Source organism: Salvelinus namaycush, unplaced genomic scaffold (genome assembly GCF_016432855.1).
Source record: "Salvelinus namaycush isolate Seneca unplaced genomic scaffold, SaNama_1.0 Scaffold458, whole genome shotgun sequence".
In the NCBI taxonomy this organism is placed as follows: Eukaryota; Metazoa; Chordata; class Actinopteri; order Salmoniformes; family Salmonidae; genus Salvelinus; species Salvelinus namaycush.
Window position 1 is genome coordinate 109,149 of NW_024061151.1, and position 23,607 is coordinate 132,755.

A 23,607-nucleotide genomic window follows, 5' to 3' on the forward strand; every position below is an offset into this window, starting at 1 on the left:
GAGGACAGAGGCAGATTGGAACTCGGTAGTGAGTGTTGTAACCGAGGACAGAGGCAGATTGGAACTCGGTAGTGAGTGTTGTAACCGAGGACAGAGGCAGTTTGGAACTCGATAGTGAGTGTTGTAACCGAGGACAGAGGCAGATTGGAACTCGGTAGTGAGTGTTGTAACCGAGGACAGAGGCAGATTGGAACTCGGTAGTGAGTGTTGTAACCGAGGACAGAGGCAGATTGGAACTCGGTAGTGAGTGTTGTAACCGAGGACAGAGGCAGATTGGAACTCGGTAGTGAGTGTTGTAACCGAGGACAGAGGCAGATTGGAACTCGGTAGTGAGTGTTGTAACCGAGGACAGAGGCAGATTGGAACTCGGTAGTGAGTGTTGTAACCGAGGACAGAGGCAGATTGGAACTCGGTAGTGAGTGTTGTAACCGAGGACAGAGGCAGATTGGAACTCGGTAGTGAGTGTTGTAACCGAGGACAGAGGCAGATTGGAACTCGGTAGTGAGTGTTGTAACCGAGGACAGAGGCAGATTGGAACTCGGTAGTGAGTGTTGTAACCGAGGACAGAGGCAGTTTGGAACTCGGTAGTGAGTGTTGTAACCGAGGACAGAGGCAGATTGGAACTCGGTAGTGAGTGTTGTAACCGAGGACAGAGGCAGATTGGAACTCGGTAGTGAGTGTTGTAACCGAGGACAGAGGCAGATTGGAACTCGGTAGTGAGTGTTGTAACCGAGGACAGAGGCAGATTGGAACTCGGTAGTGAGTGTTGTAACCGAGGACAGAGGCAGATTGGAACTCGGTAGTGAGTGTTGTAACCGAGGACAGAGGCAGATTGGAACTCGGTAGTGAGTGTTGTAACCGAGGACAGAGGCAGTTTGGAACTCGGTAGTGAGTGTTGTAACCGAGGACAGAGGCAGATTGGAACTCGGTAGTGAGTGTTGTAACCGAGGACAGAGGCAGATTGGAACTCGGTAGTGAGTGTTGTAACCGAGGACAGAGGCAGTTTGGAACTCGGTAGTGAGTGTTGTAACCGAGGACAGAGGCAGATTGGAACTCGGTAGTGAGTGTTGTAACCGAGGACAGAGGCAGTTTGGAACTCGGTAGTGAGTGTTGTAACCGAGGACAGAGGCAGATTGGAACTCGGTAGTGAGTGTTGTAACCGAGGACAGAGGCAGATTGGAACTCGGTAGTGAGTGTTGTAACCGAGGACAGAGGCAGATTGGAACTCGGTAGTGAGTGTTGTAACCGAGGACAGAGGCAGATTGGAACTCGGTAGTGAGTGTTGTAACCGAGGACAGAGGCAGATTGGAACTCGGTAGTGAGTGTTGTAACCGAGGACAGAGGCAGATTGGAACTCGGTAGTGAGTGTTGTAACCGAGGACAGAGGCAGTTTGGAACTCGATAGTGAGTGTTGTAACCGAGGACAGAGGCAGATTGGAACTCGGTAGTGAGTGTTGTAACCGAGGACAGAGGCAGATTGGAACTCGGTAGTGAGTGTTGTAACCGAGGACAGAGGCAGATTGGAACTCGGTAGTGAGTGTTGTAACCGAGGACAGAGGCAGATTGGAACTCGGTAGTGAGTGTTGTAACCGAGGACAGAGGCAGATTGGAACTCGGTAGTGAGTGTTGTAACCGAGGACAGAGGCAGATTGGAACTCGGTAGTGAGTGTTGTAACCGAGGACAGAGGCAGATTGGAACTCGGTAGTGAGTGTTGTAACCGAGGACAGAGGCAGATTGGAACTCGGTAGTGAGTGTTGTAACCGAGGACAGAGGCAGATTGGAACTCGGTAGTGAGTGTTGTAACCGAGGACAGAGGCAGATTGGAACTCGGTAGTGAGTGTTGTAACCGAGGACAGAGGCAGATTGGAACACAGTAGTGAGTGTTGTAACCGAGGACAGAGGCAGATTGGAACTCGGTAGTGAGTGTTGTAACCGAGGACAGAGGCAGATTGGAACTCGGTAGTGAGTGTTGTAACCGAGGAAAGGCGATTTTTCCCGCACTACGCGCCTAAGCACTTGGTGGTCCCGTTCTGTGAGCTTGTGTGGCCTACTACTTCGCAGCTGAGCCGTTGTTGCTCCTAGACGTTTCCACATAACAATAACAGCACTTACAGCTGACCGGGGCAGCTCTAGCAGGGCAGACATTTGACTAACTGACTTGTTGGAAAAGTGGCATCCTACGACGGTGCCACGTTGAAAATCACTGAGCTCTTCAGCAAGGCCATAATACTGCCAATGTTTGTCTATGGAGATTAAATGGCCGTGTGCTCGATTTTAAACACCTGTCAGCAGCAGGTGTGGCTGAAATAGCCGAATCCACTAATTTGAAGGGGTGTCCACATACTTTTGTATATATATAGTGTGTGTGTGTCGGCATTACTCTGTCCTGTAATGCATTTCTCTGCACCATACGCTATGTGAAACAGCCAGCCAGTGTACAGTACAGAGGTCTCTGGCCAGAGCTCCAGGCTCAGTCCCGTCTCATGACTGGCTGTTGTGTCATACGGTATTCTTAGAGGGAGTCAACTGAGGCAAAGCCCTCAGCCCACAGGACAAGTTTCAACCTCTACCTATTCAATATGAAAACACACAGAGCTGTATGCTAGTGGCTAGTACTCTATCTATTCAATATGAAAACACACAGAGCTGTATGCTAGTGGCTAGTACTCTACCTATTCAATATGAAAACACACAGAGCTGTATGCTAGTGGCTAGTACTCTATCTATTCAATATGAAAACACACAGAGCTGTGTGGCTAGTACTCTATCTATTCAATATGAAAACACACAGAGATGTATGCTAGTGGCTAGTACTCTATCTATTCAATATGAAAACACACAGAGATGTATGCTAGTGGCTAGTACTCTACCTATTCAATATGAAGACACACAGAGATGTATGCTAGTGGCTAGTACTCTATCTATTCAATATGAAAACACACAGAGATGTATGCTAGTGGCTAGTACTCTATCTATTCAATATGAAAACACACAGAGCTGTATGCTAGTGGCTAGTACTCTACCTATTCAATATGAAAACACACAGAGCTGTATGCTAGTGGCTAGTACTCTATCTATTCAATATGAAAACACACAGAGCTGTATGCTAGTGGCTAGTACTCTATCTATTCAATATGAAAACACACAGAGATGTATGCTAGTGACTAGTACTCTATCTATTCAATATGAAAACACACAGAGATGTATGCTAGTGGCTAGTACTCTACCTATTCAATATGAAAACACACAGAGCTGTATGCTAGTGGCTAGTACTCTACCTATTCAATATGAAGACACACAGAGCTGTATGCTAGTGGCTAGTACTCTATCTATTCAATATGAAAACACACAGAGCTGTATGCTAGTGGCTAGTACTCTATCTATTCAATATGAAAACACACAGAGCTGTATGCTAGTGGCTAGTACTCTATCTATTCAATATGAAAACACACAGAGCTGTATGCTAGTGGCTAGTACTCTACCTATTCAATATGAAAACACACAGAGATGTATGCTAGTGGCTAGTACTCTACCTATTCAATATGAAAACACACAGAGCTGTATGCTAGTGGCTAGTACTCTATCTATTCAATATGAAAACACACAGAGCTGTATGCTAGTGGCTAGAACTCTATCTATTCAAAATGAAAACACACAGAGCTGTATGCTAGTGGCTAGTACTCTATCTATTCAATATGAAAACACACAGAGCTGTATGCTAGTGGCTAGTACTCTACCTATTCAATATGAAAACACACAGAGCTGTATGCTAGTGGATAGTACTCTACCTATTCAATATGAAAACACACAGAGATGTATGCTAGTGGCTAGTACTCTATCTATTCAATATGAAAACACACAGAGCTGTATGCTAGTGGCTAGTACTCTATCTATTCAATATGAAAACACACAGAGCTGTATGCTAGTGGCTAGAACTCTATCTATTCAAAATGAAAACACACAGAGCTGTATGCTAGTGGCTAGTACTCTATCTATTCAATATGAAAACACACAGAGCTGTATGCTAGTGGCTAGTACTCTACCTATTCAATATGAAAACACACAGAGCTGTATGCTAGTGGCTAGTACTCTACCTATTCAATATGAAAACACACAGAGCTGTATGCTAGTGGCTAGTACTCTACCTATTCAATATGGAACACACAGAGCTGTATGCTAGTGGCTAGTACTCTACCTATTCAATATGAAAACACACAGAGCTGTATGCTAGTGGCTAGTACTCTATCTATTCAATATGAAAACACACAGAGCTGTATGCTAGTGGCTAGTACTCTATCTATTCAATATGAAAACACACAGAGCTGTATGCTAGTGGCTAGTACTCTATATATTCAATATGAAAACACACAGAGCTGTATGCTAGTGGCTAGTACTCTATATATTCAATATGAAAACACACAGAGCTGTATGCTAGTGGCTAGTACTCTATCTATTCAATATGAAAACACACAGAGCTGTATGCTAGTGGCTAGTACTCTATCTATTCAATATGAAAACACACAGAGCTGTATGCTAGTGGCTAGTACTCTATCTATTCAATATGAAAACACACAGAGCTGTATGCTAGTGGATTGTATCGATGTAAGAAATGACAGTACTTTGGTCAATGATGATTCGTTGTAAAAAGAAATATATTACTTAGTCAGAAGTAAGAAATTAGTTGTACAACTAGTTTTAATCCTCCTCTTCAATGAAGTCTTTACTGAAGCAAACCTTACATCCATTCAAGTACTTTGGATCTCATTCCCTGACGACATTTGACCTGGAACCATTCCTGTGACAAATAACCACCAGTAAACAATTCAATTAGAAAGATGGACATTAAAACTTTTTATTTAATAACATTTTCCGGCCACAACAATAAAATGTAACAAATAATCACTAAAAAAAGTGACCTTCCATTAGCTGTACATTACATACACTATAGTAAAACTGGCCAAGCTTAAAACCCACTACAACATTCATGTAGTGCTTCCAGCAGCATTTCACCAAAGACAAAAACATTATACATATGTACAAATCCACATTGAATCCATCGCAAATGTCACATATGTACAGCGTCCGTGGCTGTGGTAAAGAGTACTAACATCTACCAACTTTGTTGCTCAGTTCAACATTCTATTTTTTTTCTTACTTCTTCTAAAAGTTGTGTAGTAGAGCTCTCGAGACAGTCTACTAAAAGTTGTGTAGTAGAACTCTCGAGACAGTCTACTAAAGGTTGTGTAGTAGAGCTCTCGAGACAGTCTACTAAAAGTCGTGTAGTAGAACTCTCGAGACAGTCTACTAAAAGTTGTGTAGTAGAACTCTCGAGACAGTCTTCTAAAAGTTGTGTAGTAGAACTCTCGAGACAGTCTACTAAAAGTTGTGTAGTAGAACTCTCGAGACAGTCTACTAAAAGTTGTGTAGTAGAACTCTCGAGACAGTCTACTAAAAGTTGTGTAGTAGAACTCTCGAGACAGTCTACTAAAAGTTGTGTAGTAGAACTCTCGAGACAGTCTACTAAAAGTTGTGTAGTAGAACTCTCGAGACAGTCTACTAAAAGTTGTGTAGTAGAGCTCTCGAGACAGTCTACTAAAGGTTGTGTAGTAGAGCTCTCGAGACAGTCTACTAAAAGTCGTGTAGTAGAACTCTCGAGACAGTCTACTAAAAGTTGTGTAGTAGAACTCTCGAGACAGTCTACTAAAAGTTGTGTAGTAGAACTCTCGAGACAGTCTTCTAAAAGTTGTGTAGTAGAACTCTCGAGACAGTCTTCTAAAAGTCGTGTAGTAGAACTCTCGAGACAGTCTTCTAAAAGTTGTGTAGTAGAACTCTCGAGACAGTCTACTAAAAGTTGTGTAGTAGAACTCTCGAGACAGTCTACTAAAAGTTGTGTAGTAGAACTCTCGAGACAGTCTACTAAAAGTTGTGTAGTAGAACTCTCGAGACAGTCTTCTAAAAGTTGTGTAGTAGAACTCTCGAGACAGTCTACTAAAGGTTGTGTAGTAGAACTCTCGAGACAGTAAAGACTTAAAATTCTTACAAGTAGCAAAAAATTATTATTTTAAAATTCATTTTCAAAACATTTACGATATAGCCAAATGCTTGATTCTGCCACAGCTATGTTACCTTACCGTGGAGTAGCACATTGGGCTGACTGACACATCGACTATAGACTGTAGATTGTGATAGGACAGTTGACACTGCACTGAAAAGAGGCTACATCCAACCATGTCGAGCACACAGAGGTTTAGAGTTGAGCTACGCCATTCAGACAGAACAGCTGGTGTAATAAAAGCATTCTCCAGATAGATAGATAGATAGATAGATAGATAGATAGATAGAGAGAGAGAGAGAGAGAGAGAGAGAGAGAGAGAGAGAGAGAGAGAGAGAGAGAGAGAGAGAGAGAGAGAGAGAGAGAGAGAGAGAGAGAGAGAGAGAGAGAGAGAGAGAGAGAGAGAGAGAGAGAGAGAGAGAGAGAGAGAGAGAGAGAGAGAGAGAGAGAGAGAGAGAGAGAGAGAGAGAGAGAGAGAGAGAGAGAGAGAGAGAGAGAGAGATAGATAGATAGATAGATAGATAGATAGATATGGCCCTTGAATGACCAAAAGTGGTTGGAGTGCCTTATTTTTACTCAGAAAAATAAGAGAACAAATCCACTGGCTTCATTTCCTCATAGCCACAAACGTAGAAAGGAATGCACTTTGGTATGTAACCAAATGCCCTGGATTATTCAAATCACAACAAGAAGATATATCTATCACAACAGTCTGAGGTAATGATTAAAATGTATTTTTGTCCTTCTCTTCAGGAGTAATTAAATGAAGCAAACAGCTATAACCCCTTGAATTGTTTCGATGTTAAGACAAGACAGAGGCTACCAGTTCCTCAACCCTTTTCAGAGCATAAGGTGATTGCTTCTTACGAAGCGTTCCCTGTTGGCAAAGGGTGTTTCCAGGTGAGAGAGTTAGTCATCCCACAGGACTGAAGCTCTGTCTCCAAACTGCACGGCTGCTGCCCACATGGCACTCTATTCCCTATATAGTGCACTACTTTTGACCAGGGCCCTATCAAAAGTAGTGCACTATATAGGGAATAGGGTGCCATTTAGGATGTATCCCGTGTAATACTTGTCATTGTGCGGCCGCTTGGCTTCCTCCTCGCTACCACGTCAGAGGTTCAGCCAGGAAGACTGTCTTTGGGCATTGCTTGAAGAAAACATCCATGAAAATGACTGTAAACATTTCAAACATCTGTGAAATGGATGTATGTTCAGGGGAGATGTGCTGTAGGTGGGTGTAGGGGGGATGATGTCATTATGTTACTGGTCTTGGGTTACTAAATGAATGGCATTGATAACCAAAGGCACATTGTATTCAACCTAAGGGCACAATTCCTCCCGACTGTCAATCCACAAAACAACTACAATAAAAAGTCAAAAGAACGTTGTGACCCGGCCCCCTGTCCTGCCCCTCCCCACTGACGTTCTCCAATCAGCAGGTGGCAGTGGGTTCCAAAGGGGGCGGGGCTACTGAGCAGTGTGCAGCTGGCCCTGGCAGGCACTGAACCAATCATCAGCGGGGCAGGTGAGGCGACGCCCACTGGGGCGCCATTGGCCGGGCTATTCTCCCTGACCTGATGAGGTCACCAGGTCGTCCATCCAATCCCCAGCCAGCCACGCCTGTTCTGTAGAGTAGAAGTAGTGAGCTCCAATCAAACAGAGACTTGTCCTCCGTGTCCTGGAGCCTCCAAGTATCCACACAGTGACAGTCTGATAGGATCCCATAGAGTTCTTGTGCATTAGGTCATCAGTCACTCCGTGGTTACCGACCGACCGACCGACCGACCAGACAACAGCACCACATTCTGTTCTATTCAGCCCTATGTTCACTTTAATATCGTTCAGATGGCCTCTTTTATTTGACAATATTTTTTAAAATGTGAAATAAATAAGTAAAACTTTGACAAAGCTTTAAAGAAGTCTGTCTGATTATGGTGAACTAATAAAACCTTTGTCAAATACTTTAGGTCCAACACATTTGGGGAAATGTTCATTACTAGGTTTAGGATTGTGTTTTAAAGGTTTTTCCACATAAAGTAAGGGAGATTTGTGAACACTTTTTTGGCTGTGCAAGGGAACAAGCGTTTTAGGAATTTACACTCTGGCCAGAGACACATAATTGGTTCACTACTGAAAATATTCAAGAAACGATCAACTGAAAATAAAACTCCTACTCTACAGTTGCAACAGTCAACATGGTAGAAGCTAAGCAATTCAAAAAGCTACACGAGTCAACCTTAAGTCCTGATTCATCAGAGTGCTTTATAACCACGTGTTATAACACTAACTGACTTTCACTACAACCCGGAGTATTACTGAGACAACCCCAGACTCTGAAGAACATCCTTCTATTCAAGTATATGCACCCCCTACCTACCTACCCAGCCTGACCCTAGATCAGTCCTTCAACACAGACACAGTCCTCTCTGATGAGGACATCATAATATCCACAGTCCTTCAACACAGACACAGTCCTCTCTGATGAGGACATCATAATATCCACAGTCCTTCAACACAGACACAGTCCTCTCTGATGAGGACATCATAATATCCACAGTCCTTCAACACAGACACAGTCCTCTCTGATGAGGACATCATAATATCCACAGTCCTTCAACACAGACACAGTCCTCTCTGATGAGGACATCATAATATCCACAGTCCTTCAACACAGACACAGTCCTCTCTGATGAGGACATCATAATATCCACAGTCCTTCAACACAGACACAGACACAGTCCTTCAACACAGACACAGTCCTTCAACACAGACACAGTCCTCGCTGATGAGGACATTATAATATTCAAAGCCACTTCACCTCATCTCTACTCTGCCTCAGCACATGTAGTTTCTAATCATCCAATGATCTGCTAGAACAAAACAAAGTACACATTTTTGCTCCAAAATCCTCTATACATCCATTGTCCAATAAAAAGCACCATTGTTTTGCTGTGAGGATATACAGTTCACAGCAGCTGTACCAAGGAATAGCACCTTATAACTTACAACAGCTCATATTTTGATAGATGCCATTCCTCTCCTCTCCCCCCTCTCCTCTCCCTCCTCTCCCCCTTCTCCTCTCCTCTCCCCTCCCTTCCTCTCCCTCCGCTCCCCCCCTCCCTTCTTCTCTCCTCTCCCCCCTCTCCTCTCCCTCCTCTCCCCCTTCTCCTCTCCTCTCCCCTCCCTTCCTCTCCCTCCGCTCCCCCCTCCCTTCTTCTCTCCTCTCCCCTCCTCTCCTCTCCCCTCATCATACTATTATCTTATTAAAAAAAACACCTTTCTCACAGCTATTTAATGTCACAATATCAATGAGACACGGTAGAGAAGCAGAACCTAAATATCTTCAGACTGTCTGATATGAGTTAGTTATCGACATGTGTTTATCGTGGCCAGCCACCCATTCTGTTATTCTCCACTATCATGCCCAGGTTATTCATCTCTGCTTGGGCCAGATTGTGTGAACGGTAGCCACCAGCCCCATCATAGCACCCAGACCTGAGACTAAACACCTAAAAGCATTGTTCCCTTCATGATGACCACTTTCATGTTGTTGTCTTGTTTATATTTAGATAAAAGCTGCTACAGAGCTGCTAAACAATGATGCAGTGAATAATAACGCTGAATAAACCCCTCTGTCTAAAAACCACACTGTTGAGTACTGTGACTAGTACTGTGACTAGTACTGTGACTAGTACTGTGACTAGTACTGTGACTAGTACTGTTCGGCTTCCCCGGTTGTTTTTGCTCTCAGAGATAGAAACACAATCATCTCTCCATTTAAAAAACAAACCAAAACCAGTAAGAAAGAGATATCCTAGATTAGACGACGAACTAGCGTTGTTTACAGTTCCTTCAACTGACTAGTTTTGGCAACACTGTCCTCTGTTGGATGTTCCCGTTAGCGTCCGTCATTTGTGCCAGGTTAGTCCTTATCTTGGAGGTGGAGCCCGAGGTGGGGGGTAATTTGGAGATTGACGTGATAGCACCAGAGCCCCCGTCGGTGATACGCTTCACCGCCGTTTTGTCCCCCGTGGGAGGTTTGGGCAAGCGCCTCCTGAGCCAGGGGTGCCTGAGGGCCTGGCTGGGGGTCATGCGCACGGCAGGGTCCCACTCCAGACACTGCTTGATGAAGTCCAGGAACAGAGGGTCATCGCAGCCCTTCAAGGCCGTCACCCACTCCTTGCTCCCCGGCGGTCCCCTCAGCTTGCCCCGGCGGGAGCGCCCCCCGTTCAGCACCACCGAGCCGTCCGGCAGGGTCGTCACCGCGCAGTACCGGGGGTAACCCTTGGAGCTCACAAAGTTCTTGGCTCTCTTGGAAGAGTCCAGAAGTTTCTGCGAGGGCATGCCCAGCAGCTCGATGACGCATGCCAGCTGATCCCCTTCGTCTTCTCCCGGCACCAGAGGGTACCCGGTGAGCAACTCTGCCAAGATACAGCCCAGGCTCCACATGTCAATAGGCATCCCATAGCGTGACCCCAGGATGACCTCGGGAGCTCTGTAGAAACGAGACTGGATGTAGGTGTAAACCCGCTGGTGCTCGTAGCAGCTGGAGCCAAAGTCGATGACCTTGATCCCGCTGCGTCCCTGCTGCTTCAGGAGAATGTTCTCTGGCTTCAGGTCACAGTGGATGATCCGGTTCTTGTGCAGCGAGTCCAGACACTGCAGGATAGAGTGGGCGAACTTCCTGACGAGCGGCAAGCTGAAGCCCTGGAACTTGTTCTTCTTGATGAGCTCGTAGAGGTTCATGCTGAGGAGTTCAAAGGTCATGCAGATGTGGTTACGGAATGTGAAGTTCTCCAGCATGTGGATCACGTTCATGGTGGAGTCTTTGTCCTGCTTCCTCAGGTGCTCCAGGATCCGGATCTCCTCCGCCGCCTGGCGGTGGAACCTCTTCTCATTCCTCACCATCTTCAGCGCCACATGGCAGTGGGCCTTGTGGTCGTAGGCCTTCACCACCTGACCGAAACTGCCCTTGCCGATCACCTTGAGAACCTCGTAGCGGTAGGAGACGTGGTCGTGGGGCACCTGGATGTAGGAGCCCTGATCGTCATCGTAGCCTCCGTTGTTGGACCCCCCGATCACCCCCGGCCTCTTCTTGGCGTTGGGGCCAGCGAAATACACCTCTGGGTAGCTGAAGATCTCATGGTGCTCGAAGGCCGTCAGCTTGGGCATGAACTGCTTCATGGCCTGCTCCGGGGTCAGGGTGGCCGGCTGAGGCTTGCTGTCGGTGGACTTGAGGGAAGCTGAGCTGCCCTGCCGACACTGGGCCGTGGTAGTGGTGATGTCGGGCTGCTGTCGGTCAGGCAGCGGTAGCCCTGCCCGGCCCACAGAGGTCAACCCATTGGGCTGTGCAGTCAACACTGTCCGTTTGTTGCTGTTCTCCTCAAACAGCTGTTGAACGTGGATCTGTTGGTGGTTTCCCACGTGCGTGTGGTCACTCATGGTGTGCTTATTGCCTCCAACCTGGAAGAGATCAGAGAGACGGAACAAGACATTAGAATCAGCAGCAGCATCAACAGGAAAAGATCCATCTGAAAACAACGGACAGAACAGTTGATGTGTCCTTTGAACCCTGCACCCAAATACGTTGAGGAACTATTGAGTCGAGCACGTCAATTCTGGATTCTAAAAGACACAGGACATTTCATGGGGTTTAAAACAGTACATTATTTGTCTGAATCTCCAACCAACAAAAAGGTGTGTTTCTAGATATAATCCAGCTACCACTGCTTCTAGATATAATCCAGCTACCACTGACAGGAACACCTGGTTTTAGATGTGTTTCTAGATATAATCCAGCTACCACTGACAGGAACACCTGGTCTTAGATGTGTTTCTAGATATAATCCAGCTACCACTGACAGGAACACCTGGTTTTAGATGTGTTTCTAGATATAATCCAGCTACCACTGACAGGAACACCTGGTTTTAGATGTGTTTCTAGATATAATCCAGCTACCACTGACTGGAACACCTGGTCTTAGATGTGTTTCTAGATATAATCCAGCTACCACTGACAGGAACACCTGGTTAGGTTTTAGATGTGTTTCTAGATATAATCCAACTACCACTGACTGGAACACCTGGTTTTAGATGTGTTTCTAGATATAATCCAACTACCACTGACAGGAACACCTGGTTTTAGATGTGTTTCTAGATATAATCCAACTACCACTGACGGGAACACCTGGTTTTAGATGTGTTTCTAGATATAATCCAACTACCACTGACTGGAACACCTGGTTTTAGATGTGTTTCTAGATATAATCCAGCTACCACTGACTGGAACACCTGGTTTTAGATGTGTTTCTAGATATAATCCAGCTACCACTGACAGGAACACCTGGTCTTAGATGTGTTTCTAGATATAATCCAGCTACCACTGACTGGAACACCTGGTTTTAGATGTGTTTCTAGATATAATCCAGCTACCACTGACTGGAACACCTGGTTTTAGATGTGTTTCTAGATATAACCCAGCTACCACTGACTGGAACACCTGGTCTTAGATGTGTTTCTAGATATAATCCAGCTACCACTGACTGGAACACCTGGTTTTAGATGTGTTTCTAGATATAATCCAGCTACCACTGACTGGAACACCTGGTTTTATATGTGTTTCTAGATATAATCCAACTACCACTGACAGGAACACCTGGTCTTAGATGTGTTTCTAGATATAATCCAGCTACCACTGACAGGAACACCTGGTTTTAGATGTGTTTCTAGATATAATCCAGCTACCACTGACTGGAACACCTGGTTTTAGATGTGTTTCTAGATATAACCCAGCTACCACTGACTGGAACACCTGGTCTTAGATGTGTTTCTAGATATAATCCAGCTACCACTGACTGGAACACCTGGTTTTAGATGTGTTTCTAGATATAATCCAGCTACCACTGACTGGAACACCTGGTTTTAGATGTGTTTCTAGATATAATCCAACTACCACTGACTGGAACACCTGGTTTTAGATGTGTTTCTAGATATAATCCAGCTACCACTGACAGGAACACCTGGTTTTAGATGTGTTTCTAGATATAATCCAGCTACCACTGACTGGAACACCTGGTTTTAGATGTGTTTCTAGATATAATCCAGCTACCACTGACAGGAACACCTGGTTTTAGATGTGTTTCTAGATATAATCCAGCTACCACTGACAGGAACACCTGGTTTTAGATGTGTTTCTAGATATAATCCAGGTACCACTGACTGGAACACCTGGTTTTAGATGTGTTTCTAGATATAATCCAGCTACCACTGACAGGAACACCTGGTTTTAGATGTGTTTCTAGATATAATCCAACTACCACTGACTGGAACACCTGGTCTTAGATGTGTTTCTAGATATAATCCAACTACCACTGACTGGAACACCTGGTCTTAGATGTGTTTCTAGATATAATCCAACTACCACTGACAGGAACACCTGGTTTTAGATGTGTTTCTAGATATAATCCAACTACCACTGTTTCTAGATATAATCCAACTACCACTGTTTCTAGATATCATCCAACCACCACTGACTGGAACACCTGGTTAGGTTTAGATGTGTTTCTAGATATAATCCAACTACCACTGACTGGAACACCTGGTCTTAGATGTGTTTCTAGATATAATCCAACTACCACTGACAGGAACACCTGGTTTTAGATGTGTTTCTAGATATAATCCAACTACCACTGACAGGAACACCTGGTTTTAGATGTGTTTCTAGATATAATCCAACTACCACTGACTGGAACACCTGGTTTTAGATGTGTTTCTAGATATAATCCAACTACCACTGACAGGAAGTATTGATAAGTAAGCTGATAAAGGAACCAGGAAGAAGGAAGCTGTAGGGAGAGTTGTGTTACTATACTAGTCCAGCTGATAAAGGAACCAGGAAGAAGGAAGCTGTAGGGAGAGTTGTGTTACTATACTAGTCCAGCTGATAAAGGAACCAGGAAGAAGGAAGCTGTAGGGAGAGCTGTGTTACTATACTAGTCCAGCTGATAAAGGAACCAGGAAGAAGGAAGCTGTAGGGATAGCTGTGTTAATATACTAGTCCAGCTGATAAAGGAACCAGGAAGAAGGAAGCTGTAGGGAGAGCTGTGTTACTATACTAGTCCAGCTGATAAAGGAACCAGGAAGAAGGAAGCTGTAGGGAGAGCTGTGTTACTATACTAGTCCAGCTGATAAAGGAACCAGGAAGAAGGAAGCTGTAGGGAGAGCTGTGTTACTATACTAGTCCAGCTGATAAAGGAATGGGGGAGGAGACAACAGAAGACAAAGGGGGACTCTCTCACTCCCCGTCCTACTCTGCTCTGGACCAAATCAACAGAAAAGACAGTGCTCGACATAGAGCCTATCAAGAGTGTGTGTGTGAGCGTGTGTGTGTGAGCGTGTGTGTGTGAGCGTGTATGTGTGAGCGTGTGTGTGTGTGTGTGTGTGTGTGTGTGTGTGTGTGTGTGCTGCAGGAGGATTGTGAAATAGGACATAATGGTGAACAAACTGGATTTCCAGACTCAACAGGATTCAAGGGATCAGCTCCCATGGGGCCTCGGCTGTCTCTTAGTGAGTGTTCACCTCCTCAGTTAGAAGTACTGACTGCTGCTCGCTGCCAGGCCATATATCCTCCCTCACTCTGCATAACATTACTGACCAGTCCAGCCCTATACCCTCCCTTACTCTGCATAACACTACTGACCAGTCCAGCCCTATACCCTCCCTTACTCTGCATAACATTACTGACCAGTCCAGCCCTATACCCTCCCTTACTCTGCATAACATTACTGACCAGCCCTATACCCTCCCATTCTCTGTATAACATTACTGACCAGCCCAGCCCTATACCCTCCCTTACTCTGCATAACATTACTGACCAGTCCAGCCCTATACCCTCCCTTACTCTGCATAACATTACTGTCCAGCCCTATACCCTCCCTTACTCTGCATAACATTACTGACCAGTCCAGCCCTATACCCTCCCTTACTCTGCATAACATTACTGACCAGTCCAGCCCTATACCCTCCCTTACTCTGCATAACATTACTGACCAGTCCAGCCCTATACCCTCCATTACTCTGCATAACATTACTGACCAGTCCAGCCCTATACCCTCCCATACTCTGCATAACATTACTGACCAGCCCTATACCCTCCCTTACTCTGCATAACATTACTGACCAGTCCAGCCCTATACCCTCCCTTACTCTGCATAACATTACTGACCAGCCCAGCCCTATACCCTCCCTTACTCTGCATAACATTACTGACCAGCCCAGCCCTATACCCTCCCTTACTCTGTATAACATAACTGACCAGTCCAGCCCTATACCCTCCCTTACTCTGCATAACATTACTGACCAGTCCAGCCCTATACCCTCCCTTACTCTGCATAACATTACTGACCAGCCCTATACCCTCCCTTACTCTGCATAACATTACTGACCAGTCCAGCCCTATACCCTCCCTTACTCTGCATAACATTACTGACCAGTCCAGCCCTATACCCTCCCTTACTCTGCATAACATTACTGACCAGCCCAGCCCTATACCCTCCCTTACTCTGTATAACATTACTGACCAGTCCAGCCCTATACCCTCCCTTACTCTGCATAACATTACTGACCAGCCCTATACCCTCCCTTACTCTGCATAACATTACTGACCAGTCCAGCCCTATACCCTCCCTTACTCCCTTACATAACATTACTGACCAGTCCCCTCCCTTACTCTGCATAACATTACTGACCAGTCCAGCCCTATACCCTCCCTTACTCTGCATAACATTACTGACCAGCCCTATACCCTCCCTTACTCTGCATAACATTACTGACCAGCCCTATACCCTCCCTTACTCTGCATAACATTACTGACCAGTCCAGCCCTATACCCTCCCTTACTCTGCATAACATTACTGACCAGCCCTATACCCTCCCTTACTCTGCATAACATTACTGACCAGCCCAGCCCTATACCCTCCCTTACTCTGCATAACATTACTGACCAGCCCTATACCCTCCCTTACTCTGTATAACATTACTGACCAGCCCAGCCCTATACCCTCCCTTACTCTGTATAACATTACTGTCCAGCCCTATACCCTCCCTTACTCTGCATAACATTACTGACCAGTCCAGCCCTATACCCTCCCTTACTCTGCATAACATTACTGACCAGTCCAGCCCTATACCCTCCCTTACTCTGCATAACATTACTGACCAGTCCAGCCCTATACCCTCCCTTACTCTGCATAACATTACTGACCAGTCCAGCCCACTACCCTCCATTACTCTGCATAACATTACTGACCAGTCCAGCCCTATACCCTCCCATACTCTGCATAACATTACTGACCAGCCCTATACCCTCCCTTACTCTGCATAACATTACTGACCAGTCCAGCCCTATACCCTCCCTTACTCTGCATAACATTACTGACCAGTCCAGCCCTATACCCTCCCTTACTCTGCATAACATTACTGACCAGCCCTATACCCTCCCTTACTCTGCATAACATTACTGACCAGCCCTATACCCTCCCTTACTCTGCATAACATTACTGACCAGCCCTATACCCTCCCTTACTCTGCATAACATTACTGACCAGTCCAGCCCTATACCCTCCCATACTCTGCATAACATTACTGACCAGCCCTATACCCTCCCTTACTCTGCATAACATTACTGACCAGTCCAGCCCTATACCCTCCCTTACTCTGCATAACATTACTGACCAGCCCTATACCCTCCCTTACTCTGCATAACATTACTGACCAGCCCAGCCCTATACCCTCCCTTACTCTGTATAACATAACTGACCAGTCCAGCCCTATACCCTCCCTTACTCTGCATAACATTACTGACCAGCCCTATACCCTCCCTTACTCTGCATAACATTACTGACCAGCCCTATACCCCCCCTTACTCTGCATAACATTACTGACCAGTCCAGCCCTATACCCTCCCTTACTCTGCATAACATTACTGACCAGTCCAGCCCTATACCCTCCCTTACTCTGCATAACATTACTGACCAGCCCTATACCCTCCCTTACTCTGCATAACATTACTGACCAGTCCAGCCCTATACCCTCCCTTACTCTGCATAACATTACTGACCAGACCAGCCCTATACCCTCCCTTACTCTGCATAACATTACTGACCAGCCCTATACCCTCCCTTACTCTGCATAACATTACTGACCAGTCTATACCCTCCCTTACTCTGCATAACATTACTGACCAGTCCAGCCCTATACCCTCCCTTACTCTGCATAACATTACTGACCAGTCCAGCCCTATACCCTCCCTTACTCTGCATAACATTACTGACCAGTCCAGCCCTATACCCTCCCTTACTCTGCATAACATTACTGACCAGTCCAGCCCTATACCCTCCCTTACTCTGCATAACATTACTGACCAGCCCTATACCCTCCCTTACTCTGCATAACATTACTGACCAGTCCAGCCCTATACCCTCCCTTACTCTGCATAACATTACTGACCAGCCCTATACCCTCCCTTACTCTGCATAACATTACTGACCAGTCCAGCCCTATACCCTCCCTTACTCTGCATAACATTACTGACCAGTCCAGCCCTATACCCTCCCTTACTCTGCATAACATTACTGACCAGCCCTATACCCTCCCTTACTCTGCATAACATTACTGACCAGTCCAGCCCTATACCCTCCCTTACTCTGCATAACATTACTGACCAGCCCTATACCCTCCCTTACTCTGCATAACATTACTGACCAGCCCTATACCCTCCCTTACTCTGCATAACATTACTGACCAGCCCTATACCCTCCCTTACTCTCTAGAAACTCACTACCAGGTCAGACTACTCACTACCAGGTCAGACTAGTCACTACCAGGTCAGACTAGTCACTACCAGGTCAGACTAGTCACTACCAGGTCAGACTAGTCACTACCAGGTCAGACTAGTCACTACCAGGTCAGACCAGTCACTACCAGGTCAGACTAGTCACTAGAAACTCACTACCAGGTCAGACTAGTCACTAGAAACTCACTACCAGGTCAGACTAGTCACTTCCAGGTCAGACTAGTCACTTCCAGGTCAGACTAGTCACTACCAGGTCAGACTAGTCACTACCAGGCCAGACTAGTCACTACCAGGTCAGCCTAGTCACTAGAAACTCACTACCAGGTCAGCCTAGTCACTACCAGGTCAGACTAGTCACTACCAGGTCAGACTAGTCACTACCAGGTCAGACTAGTCACTAGAAACTCACTACCAGGTCAGCCTAGTCCTCAGGTCACTAGTCACTACCAGGTCAGACTAGTCACTACCAGGTCAGACTAGTCACTACCAGGTCAGACTAGTCACTACCAGGTCAGACTAGTCACTACCAGGTCAGACTAGTCACTACCAGGTCAGACTAGTCACTACCAGGCCAGACTAGTCACTACCAGGTCAGACTAGTCACTACCAGGTCAGACTAGTCACTACCAGGTCAGACTAGTCACTACCAGGTCAGGCTAGTCACTACCAGGTCAGACTAGTCACTACCAGGTCAGACTAGTCACTACCAGGTCAGACTAGTCACTACCAGGTCAGACTAGTCACTACCAGGTCAGACTAGTCACTACCAGGTCAGACTAGTCACTACCAGGTCAGACTAGTCACTACCAGGTCAGACTAGTCACTACCAGGTCAGACTAGTCACTACCAGGTCAGACTAGTCACTACCAGGTCAGACTAGTCACTAGAAGCTCACAACCAGGTCAGACTACTCACTACCAGATCAGACTAGTCACTACCAGGTCAGACTAGTCACTACCAGGTCAGACTAGTCACTACCAGGTCAGACTAGTCACTACCAGGTCAGACTAGTCACTACCAGGTCAGACTAGTCACTACCAGGTCAGGACTAGTCACTACCAGGTCAGACTAGTCCACTACCAGGTCAGACAGAGACTGGTCACAACGTATCAGAGACAGTACAGAGACTGGTCACAACGTATCAGAGGACAGTAACAGAGACTGGTCACAGCGTATCAGAGGACAGTAACAGAGACTGGTCACCTAGAGGTTACTGTGTGATAATTCATCACACCGTATCAGAGGACAGTAACAGAACTGGACAACGTATCGGAGACAGTAACAGAGACTGGTCACAACGTATCAGAGGACAGTAACAGAGACTGGTCACAACGTATCAGAGGACAGTAACAGAGACTGGTCACAACGTATCAGAGGACAGTAACAGAGACTGGTCACAACGTATCAGAGGACAGTAACAGAGACGGGTCGCACCGTATCAGAGGACAGTAACAGAGACTGGTCACAACGTATCAGAGGACAGTAACAGAGACTGGTCACAACGTATCAGAGGACAGTAACAGAGACTGGTCACAACGTATCAGAGGACAGTAACAGAGACTGGTCACCTAGAGGTTACTGTGTGATAATTCATCACAACGTATCAGAGGACAGTAACAGAGACTGGTCACAACGTATCAGAGGACAGTAACAGAGACTGGTCACAACGTATCAGAGGACAGTAACAGAGACTGGTCACAACGTATCAGAGGACAGTAACAGAGACTGGTCACAACGTATCAGAGGACAGTAACAGAGACTGGTCACAACGTATCAGAGGACAGTAACAGACTGGTCACAACGTATCAGAGGACAGTAACAGAGACTGGTCACTAGAGTTACTGTGTGATAATTCATCACAACGTTCAGAGGACAGTAAACAGACTGGTCACAACGTATCAGAGGACAGTAACAGAGACTGGTCACAACGTATCAGAGGACAGTAACAGAGAGACTGGTCAGAACGTATCAGAGGACAGTAACAGACTGGTCACAACGTATCAGAGGACAGTAACAGAGACTGGTCACAACGTATCAGAGGACAGTAACAGAGACTGGTCAGAACGTATCAGAGGACAGTAACAGAGACTGGTCACAACGTATCAGAGGACAGTAACAGAGACTGGTCACAACGTATCAGAGGACAGTAACAGAGACTGGTCACAACGTATCAGAGGACAGTAACAGAGACTGGTCTCCTAGAGGTTACTGTGTGATAATTCAACAACGTATCAGAGGACAGTAACAGAGACTGGTCACAACGTATCAGAGGACAGTAACAGAGACTGGTCACAACGTATCAGAGGACAGTAACAGAGACTGGTCACAACGTATCAGAGGACAGTAACAGAGACTGGTCACACGTATCAGAGGACAGTAACAGAGACTGGTCACAACGTATCAGAGGACAGTAACAGAGACTGGTCACAACGTATCAGAGACAGTAACAGAGACGGGTCAGAACAGTATCAGAGGACAGTAACAGAGACTGGTCACAACGTATCAGAGGACAGTAACAGAGACTGGTCACAACGTATCAGAGGACAGTAACAGAGACTGGTCACAACGTATCAGAGGACAGTAACAGAGACTGGTCACAACGTATCAGAGGACAGTAACAGAGACGGGTCAGAACGTATCAGAGGACAGTAACAGAGACTGGTCACAACGTATCAGAGGACAGTAACAGAGACGGGTCACAACGTATCAGAGGACAGTAACAGAGACTGGTCAGAACGTATCAGAGGACAGTAACAGAGACTGGTCACAGCGTATCAGAGGACAGTAACAGAGACTGGTCACCTAGAGGTTACTGTGTGATAATTCACCACAACGTATCAGAGGACAGTAACAGAGACTGGTCACAACGTATCAGAGGACAGTAACAGAGACGGGTCACAACGTATCAGAGGACAGTAACAGAGACTGGTCACAACGTATCAGAGGACAGTAACAGAGACTGGTCACAACGTATCAGAGGACAGTAACAGAGACGGGTCAGAACGTATCAGAGGACAGTAACAGAGACTGGTCACAACGTATCAGAGGACAGTAACAGAGACTGGTCACAACGTATCAGAGGACAGTAACAGAGACTGGTCACAACGTATCAGAGGACAGTAACAGAGACTGGTCACAACGTATCAGAGGACAGTAACAGAGACTGGTCACAACGTATCAGAGGACAGTAACAGAGACTGGCACAACGTATCAGAGGACAGTAACAGAGACGGGTCAGAACGTATCAGAGGACAGTAACAGAGACTGGTCACAACGTATCAGAGGACAGTAACAGAGACTGGTCACAACGTATCAGAGGACAGTAACAGAGACTGGTCACAACGTATCAGAGGACAGTAACAGAGACTGGTCACCTAGAGGTTACTGTGTGATAATTCATCACAACGTATCAGAGGACAGTAACAGAGACTGGTCACAACGTATCAGAGGACAGTAACAGAGACTGGTCACAACGTATCAGAGGACAGTAACAGAGACTGGTCACAACGTATCAGAGGACAGTAACAGAGACTGGTCACAACGTATAGAGGAACTAACAGAGACTGGTCACAACGTATCAGAGGACAGTAACAGAGACTGGTCACAACGTATCAGAGGACAGTAACAGAGACGGGTCAGAACGTATCAGAGGACAGTAACAGAGACTGGTCACAACGTATCAGAGGACAGTAACAGAGACTGGTCACAACGTATCAGAGGACAGTAACAGAGACTGGTCACAACGTATCAGAGGACAGTAACAGAGACTGGTCACAACGTATCAGAGGACAGTAAAGAGACGGTCAGAACGTATCAGAGGACAGTAACAGAGACTGGTCACAACGTATCAGAGACAGTAACAGAGACTGGTCACAACGTATCAGAGGACAGTAACAGAGACTGGTCACAACGTATCAGAGGACAGTAACAGAGACTGGTCACAGCGTATCAGAGGACAGTAACAGAGACTGGTCACCTAGAGGTTACTGTGTGATAATTCACCACAACGTATCAGAGGACAGTAACAGAGACTGGTCACAACGTATCAGAGGACAGTAACAGACGGGTCAGAACGTATCAGAGGACAGTAACAGACGGGTCTCCTAGTGGTGTTGTTGTATTATGAGGGGTAAACAAGGGTTCTGCTGCTTGTCTTTCCTTCAACAGACCCTGGTGGATTTGCTTGTTATTCGGCCCAGATGGCAGATCCCTGGATAGAGAGAGGACCGTGTAACACAAACAGCCCGCTAGCTCCTACTAACTGTACTGTAGCTATGATACCAATACACACGGTGACAGGGAATTACTTTTAAAGAAACACATCGGCTTGTTGTACATCTGTCTGTCTGTCTCTAACTCGGACACTTGCCCTGGAACATAGACAGGACAGAGCTGGTACCAGTCCTCTGGGTTAAGGGGACAGTTAGTCTCCTTGCCCTGGAACATAGACAGGACAGAGCTGGTACCAGTCCTCTGGGTTTAGGGGACAGTTAGTCTCCTTGCCCTGGAACATAGACAGAGCTGGTACCAGTCCTCTGGGTTAAGGGGACAGTCAGTCTCCTTGCCCTGGAACACAGACAGGACAGAGCTGGTACCAGTCCTCTGGGTTAAGGGGACAGTCAGTCTCCTTGCCCTGGAACACAGACAGGACAGAGCTGGTACCAGTCCTCTGGGTTAAGGGGACAGTCAGTCTCCTTGCCCTGGAACACAGACAGGACAGAGCTGGTACCAGTCCTCTGGGTTAAGGGGACAGTCAGTCTCCTTGCCCTGGAACATAGACAGGACAGAGCTGGAACTAGTAATCTGGGTTAAGGGGACAGTCAGTCTCCTTGCCCTGGAACATAGACAGGACAGAGCTGGTACTAGTCCTCTGGGTTAAGGGGACAGTCAGTCTCCTTGCCCTGGAACATAGACAGGACAGAGCTGGTACCAGTCCTCTGGGTTAAGGGACAGTCAGTCTCTTTGCCCTGGAACATAGACAGGACAGAGCTGGTACTAGTCCTCTGGGTTAAGGGGACAGTCAGTCTCCTTGCCCTGGAACATAGACAGGACAGAGCTGGTACCAGTCCTCTGGGTTAAGGGGACAGTCAGTCTCCTTGCCCTGGAACACAGACAGGACAGAGCTGGTACTAGTCCTCTGGGTTAAGGGGACAGTCAGTCTCCTTGCCCTGGAACATAGACAGGACAGAGCTGGTACCAGTCCTCTGGGTTAAGGGGACAGTCAGTCTCTTTGCCCTGGAACATAGACAGGACAGAGCTGGTACTAGTCCTCTGGGTTAAGGGGACAGTTAGTCTCCTTGCCCTGGAACATAGACAGGACAGAGCTGGTACTAGTCCTCTGGGTTAAGGGGACAGTCAGTCTCCTTGCCCTGGAACATAGACAGGACAGAGCTGGTACTAGTCCTCTGGGTTAAGGGGACAGTCAGTCTCCTTGCCCTGGAACATAGACAGAACAGAGCTGGTACCAGTCCTCTGGGTTTAGGGGACAGTCAGTCTCCTTGCCCTGGAACACAGACAGGACAGAGCTGGTACTAGTCCTCTAGGTTTAGGGGACAGTCAGTCTCCTTGCCCTGGAACACAGACAGGACAGAGCTGGTACTAGTCCTCTGGGTTAAGGGGGCAGTTAGTCTCCTTGCCCTGGAACATAGACAGGACAGAGCTGGTACTAGTCCTCTGGGTTAAGGGGACAGTCAGTCTCCG

The 23,607-nt window shown here is 46.4% G+C and overlaps 1 protein-coding gene across 1 annotated transcript in view; it reads right to left on the bottom strand.

The window, feature by feature from the left end:
• Positions 1-9,291: 9,291 nt before the first annotated feature.
• The window catches only part of dyrk2 (dual-specificity tyrosine-(Y)-phosphorylation regulated kinase 2), a 26,498-nt gene continuing 12,182 nt past the window's right edge, over positions 9,292-23,607 (bottom strand). Inside the window, exon 3 of the mRNA XM_038986353.1 lies at positions 9,292-11,519. Coding sequence (XP_038842281.1) covers positions 9,909-11,519 — 1,611 coding nt within the window. The 3' untranslated portion in view covers positions 9,292-9,908. The remainder of the gene's footprint in view (positions 11,520-23,607) is intronic.